Below are 6000 nucleotides of genomic sequence, written 5' to 3' on the forward strand. Positions count from 1 at the left end.
AGAAAGGAACATTTCAATCTATGCTTCCAAAAAAAAAGGCATAAAAATAAATTGTTAAATACTTGCATTAATTTCCAATAAGACTATCCCTTTAATTATCCAGCATATTAATTATTTATAGAATTAGTATGCTAACTATATCACATTACAAATATATCCATTATTATTTTAAATGGCTGGATTAGGAAGTATGTTTGTACAGTGACTACATAACATAATAAAATTAAATTAAATAAAAAAACAAAAAAATTAATAAAAATAAAATAATAATGGACTTTATTTTTTAAACAGTGTGATAAATTCACACTTTTTGAAATTCTAAAAGTTCTACAAGAATTTAGCCTAGGGGCACCTGGGTGGCTCAGTCGTTAGGCATCTGCCTTCGGCTCAGGTCATGATCCCAGGGTCCTAGGATGGAGCCCCACATCAGGCTCCCTGCTCAGCGGGAAGCCTGCTTCTCTCTCTTCCACTCCCCCTGCTTGTGTTCCCTCTCTCGCTGTGTCGCTCTTTGTCAAATAAATAAATAAAATCTTAAAAAAAAAAAAGAATTTAGCCTAAAACAACCCAAGAAAGTCAACAGCAATAGAGTAAATAAGGCACAGTCATTTTTCAAACCAAGGAAATCAGTCTTCTCCTGGCATTAGTTTATAGTTTTAAGAAGAAAAATAGAGAATACCAGAACTCTTTTTCTTAGATCATCCATTACATTAAAAAAGTATATTTCCTAATTCCTTTTTCTTTAAATCCAAGAAATGTACCCAAATGGGGATAAAATAAAATCAGGTCTAAGTTGCATTTCATGTTATTTTACATGTGGAATTGACTAAAATCAATATTATTATAATATTCCAACATCCTGATATTTGTCATACTTAACAAGTTTGAAATCTGCCTCTTGTGTATTTTATTGCATTCCCCTCTTGAAACAGTGGAGTTACAGTATTAAAAAAAAACTACTGGTGGAGCTAGCAAGCCCATATGCCCATAATATGCTGGCCACGGCATGGAAGCAGGAGTGACACTTCCAGTGATGACATCTAATGACCCATTGCTATTTTTTGCTTTTTGCCCTCTAGGTACTAGTATGCTGGAAGTTTTAAGAACCCAGGGAAGAGCCACAAACGTTCCACTGAGTTGGAAGCTGAGACCATCAGCTGGCCATCCCAGGCTCTGTATGCTAGAAAGCAAAATAAGGAGTGTATTGGCTGAGGTGATTAACTCTGACCAGGACTGAAAAACAGGACTAAGGATAGCCACAAGCATCGCTGTGGGATGGAACACCGAGACACCCTGCAGAGCTTCCTTGAACTATAATGCCCAGTGAAAATGGTAAGAGCAAGTTTATTTAAAGGTTTGAGAAGGAAGCCTGCAAATCAAGAGCTCAGACTACTTAGAACTAAAGACTCTGGTCACCGCATCAGGTTGAAAACTCCACCAGATAAAGTCCCTTTAAAGAGATAGGGACATGGTAGATCTATAAATTCCTATTGAATCTGAATAATACAGTATCAGCAGTAATGAAGAATGATTAACAGATTTATTTTCTCTTATTTTCATTTATATTCTCAATTGTAATGTGCTCTTCTATTTGAAATAAAAAACCCTAGTTATAAATAATAAATAAATAAATAAATAAATGAGAGAGAGAGAGAGAGAGAGAGAGAGAGAGAGACAAGGAACACAGAATGAGTAATGAAAAAGTCTTAAACTATCTATAGCTTCAGATCAGTTACAGAAACTAACAGGGCCTCCTCTGCATTTCCTTGCTTCTTACATCACTTGCTTTCATTTCCCCTCTCTTTCTTTCCCTCTTCTATTGTAAAATGGCAACACTAATAATGCATAAAAGTTATTGGATGCTACCTATAATCATGCACTATTCTAAAATGCTTACTAATGTATTTAACTCTTAGAAAAAGCCTACAAACTAGTATGCCTATTTAACAAATGAACAAACTAAAGCCCAAAGAGATTAAGTAGTTAAGATTAAGTCTACCTACATGAAATCTGTCTGAATTAGTTAAGTGGCAGAGACAGATTTCAAATGTAGGTAGTCTACTTCAGGAGCCCATACTACTAACCACTTCTTTATAACATCTCGTGTTATATTTACTTATCATTTAATCTACAGGCTGCAGAATAATGGAACAGGGATGTGAAAAAACAAAAGTAGAAACGGCCTTAATCTAAAGATCCATTTGGCAGTGACACTGTAATATCATCTCTGAATGCAGTAGTTTGGTTCCTTCAGGGAAGTTATACTTGAAAATTATACATAAAATAATTGCATTTTTTAAATTGCATATGTGGGAAGAAGAATTATGTGTAAGTGTAGTGCACATGAGAGAGAAGAGAACTGGGCAGTCAAGGGATAAAATGTAATGGAAATCTATTGTTTTTTATCTGTCCAGCATCCTATTATCTGCCCATAACAGCATACATATTCACCACCATTGGGGCAATCAAACCCCCCCTATACTTTGTGATTTTACAGAAGTTTCCAAACACAGGATTCCCTATCCGAGGGATGAATGGGCCAATCAGATTCTTCCTACTAGGAATTTTAATCCTAAATGGAGTCACACATAAAAAAATGTAAGGGAATTATAGAATTATCTAATGGCAGTTCTGATTGCAGTTCTTACTACTGAAATACCTGGAATTGTCTTAGTCCTGCCCTTCATTAAGACTTAAATATACAATTAATGCTTCAAGTCCATAAGCCACCCAAATACCTTTCCTATAAATATTATTATAAATCTAGTATCCTGTCTTAAAAATCTATTTTATTGCTTCCAAGCAAAAACTCCTAACTGATAGAACGGTTGCTATTACCAACTCAGAAAGTCTAATGCAACAATTAAGGTATCAATGACTGCCCCTGGGCCTCCAATAGAGGAAATAAAAATCTGCTAGGTTCAATTAAGAGTCATTATGTATGAATGCAAAATTAATGTGAAAAGGGTGAAAGATGTTATTCATGATTATGAAGATATTGGAGTTACATCCACTGTTTCTGAACATGAATGGATAATCAAGGATATTCTGGTCATAGACTCTCAAGACTGTATAGGAGCCAGGTGAGACAATGAGAGTAGCCATACCTTAAGAATATGGCACACAAACTAATTTTCACTCTATTGCCATCCTCCATCTACATATCTTGATCATTTGCACAACTTTCATGCACTGTAATTCATTCAATAGTTCTATTCTCCCATTCAAGAATCTCAAGAGCCATGAAGCATGTAACAATGTTTTGTCTTATAGAATACATAGAGTAATGGAGAAAATCCAACCAGGCAATCAACAATAAACACTTTTATTTTCTCATATTCTAATAACAAAATATAGATTAAAAGGAGAAAAAAGAGGATATGAAGGGAAAATGAAATATGACAAATGACATATTAGCCTAGGAGAGGAAGAAAGTATGATTATTAACTCCAACAATTATAAAAACTATTATAAATTTACCTGTGATTCTGAAACATTATAGTGTCCTGGCCCTGGGACAGCTTTCTCAGTGTTAGAGGCAACAGTAAAAGTACTTTCTCTGGCAGCCAAAGAAAGGAATGGTGCATAGCCACCTATAAAAGTAAAATCATATAAGATAGATAAGATAGGGTCCCAGTGACTTCAGAGAAAAAGCATTCAAAATATATAAAAACATTTAGTAACCTCAACTGTGGAGACTATATTATCAGAACTAATGGCTAGCCACAGAAGTTGTTCCTTTTTTTAAAAATTCTGATGTAACAGCAGAACATTTATTAATATATATTAAGTAAAAGAACTTACAGAACTGGAATTCCTAAACAACAGAAAAAATACTTAAAGAAATAAAAAACAAAACCCTTTTTTTTCTTCTAAGAATATTTGGTTGAAATGAAAACAACAATTATGTTTAGCTAATAAAATATTTTCATCCTCAGAAGACCAGCGTTTTACATTTTGGAACAACATCTATTATTTATAGAAAATAGCATATATAAAGTGGTAGAGACAACTTAGAGTGAAATAATTTAAAGTGAGCTTACAGCAAGTAATTAATAATGTCTCTTTGCTTTGGTACTAGTTGGTACTCAGTAAATATTTCTTAATTGCCTGACCCCAAACAAAGGTTTACAAATCTAAGATATAAATTTCTTTGGAACAAATAATCATAAAATTAGACAAACTTAATAAACTTAGTAGACAGGGCGCCTGGGGGCTCAGATGGCTAAGTGTCTGCCTTCGACTCAGGTCATGATCCCAGGGTCCTGGGATTGAGTCCCGCATTGGGCTCCCTACTCAGTGGGGAGCCTGCTTCTCCCTCTGCCTCTGCCTCTCTCTCTCTGTCTCTCATGATTAAATAAATAAAAACTTAAAAAAAAATTAGTAGACAGACTTAGTCTTCTGAAAGACTGATAAAAAAATATCAAGAACTATATCAAGAAAATGAATATAATTTAAGCAACACAGATACCACAGAAGATATGGGAGAGAATAGAGCCACTATCTTCAACAGGTAATAAAAGAATGAAAGTGAGGATGCAAAATTTGTGAGAATCTTATACACTAAAGGAAAATATACACTACTGTGAGAATATATGGCAATAATTAGTATAGTTTAAAATCTTGCTAATCTGGGCTAATAATAAAAGATAGTATTTTTAAAACAGGAAATAATGTGTTTCTTTTGAAGCCCACATTTATTAAAATGTAACTGAAATCAAGAATTATTTCTTGATTCTTTCTTATTTTTTATTATTTCTACTTCACTAAAGAAAACCAGCAAACCATGAAAGAGAGAAAGACAAGAATGGATCAGAGAAAATCTTCAGAAACAACCACAACCACAAAACAAGTAACAAGATGGCAATAAATATATATCTATCAGTATTACTTTGAATATAAATGGACTAAAAACACTTCAATCGAAAGACATAAGGTGACTGACTGAACAGATAAAAAACAAGACCCATGTATATGCTGCCTGCAAGAGACTCACTGCAGAGCTAAAGACACCTACAGGTTGAAAGGGAGGGGATGGAGAAACATTTATCATGTAAATGATATCAAAAGAAAGCCAGGGTAGCAATACTTATATTGGACAAAATAAACTTAAAACAAAGACTGTAACAAGAAACAAAGAACGACACTATATAATAATAAAAGGGACAATCCAACAAGAAAATATAACAAATGTAAATTTGTATGCACCCAACATGGGAGCACCCAAATACATAAAACAGTTGATAACAAGCATAAAGGAAATAATGGATAGTAACACAATAATAGTAGGGGACTTTAACACCACACTTACAGTGATGGGCAAATCATCCAAAAAGAAAATCAACAAGGAAACAGTGACTTGAATGACACACTGGACCAGATGGATTTAATAGATATATTCAGAACATTCCATCCTAAAACAGCAGAATACACATTTCTTTTAAATGCACATGGAACATTTTCCAGAATAGATCACATATGAGGCCACAAAACAAATCTAAGCATATTAAAAAAAAAAAAACTGAAGTCATACTATGCATTTTTTCTGACCACAATGCTATGAAATTAGAAATCACCCATAAGAAAAAAAATCTAGAAATAGCACAAATACAGGGAGGTTCAATAACATGCCATTAAACAATGAATGGATCCACCAAGAAATGAGAGAAAAAATCAAAAATTACATGAAAATGAAAACAAAATGGTCCAAAGTCTTTTGGACGCAGTAAAAGTGGTTCTACGAAGGAAATTTACAGCACCCCAGGCCTACCTCAAGAAGCAAGAAAAATCTCAAATAAATAACCTAACCTTACACCTAAAGGAGCTAGAAAAAGAAAAAGCAAAGCCAAACCCAATAAAAGGAAAGAAATAATAAAGATCAGAGAAGAAATAAATGATATAGAAATGAATAAAACAATAGAACAGGTCAATGAAAACCAGGAGCTGGTTCTTTGAGAAAAAAAAAAAATCAATAGAATTGATAAGCTTCTAGCCAGACTTATC

At 33.6% G+C, this 6000-nt stretch overlaps 1 protein-coding gene across 4 annotated transcripts in view; it reads right to left on the reverse strand.

Annotated features, from left to right (window-relative positions):
• The window catches only part of STPG2 (sperm tail PG-rich repeat containing 2), a 530653-nt gene that overhangs the window by 514244 nt on the left and 10409 nt on the right, over positions 1-6000 (reverse strand). For all 4 annotated transcript variants that reach the window (XM_073891996.1, XM_073891998.1, XM_073891995.1 and 1 more), the window contains exon 3: positions 3478-3590. In XM_073891996.1, coding sequence (XP_073748097.1) covers positions 3478-3590 — 113 coding nt within the window. The remainder of the gene's footprint in view (positions 1-3477; positions 3591-6000) is intronic.

Source organism: Callorhinus ursinus, unplaced genomic scaffold (assembly GCF_003265705.2).
Source record: "Callorhinus ursinus isolate GAN/ISIS: 27379988/994484 unplaced genomic scaffold, GSC_fseal_2.0 scaffold4, whole genome shotgun sequence".
Taxonomy (NCBI): domain Eukaryota; kingdom Metazoa; phylum Chordata; class Mammalia; order Carnivora; family Otariidae; genus Callorhinus; species Callorhinus ursinus.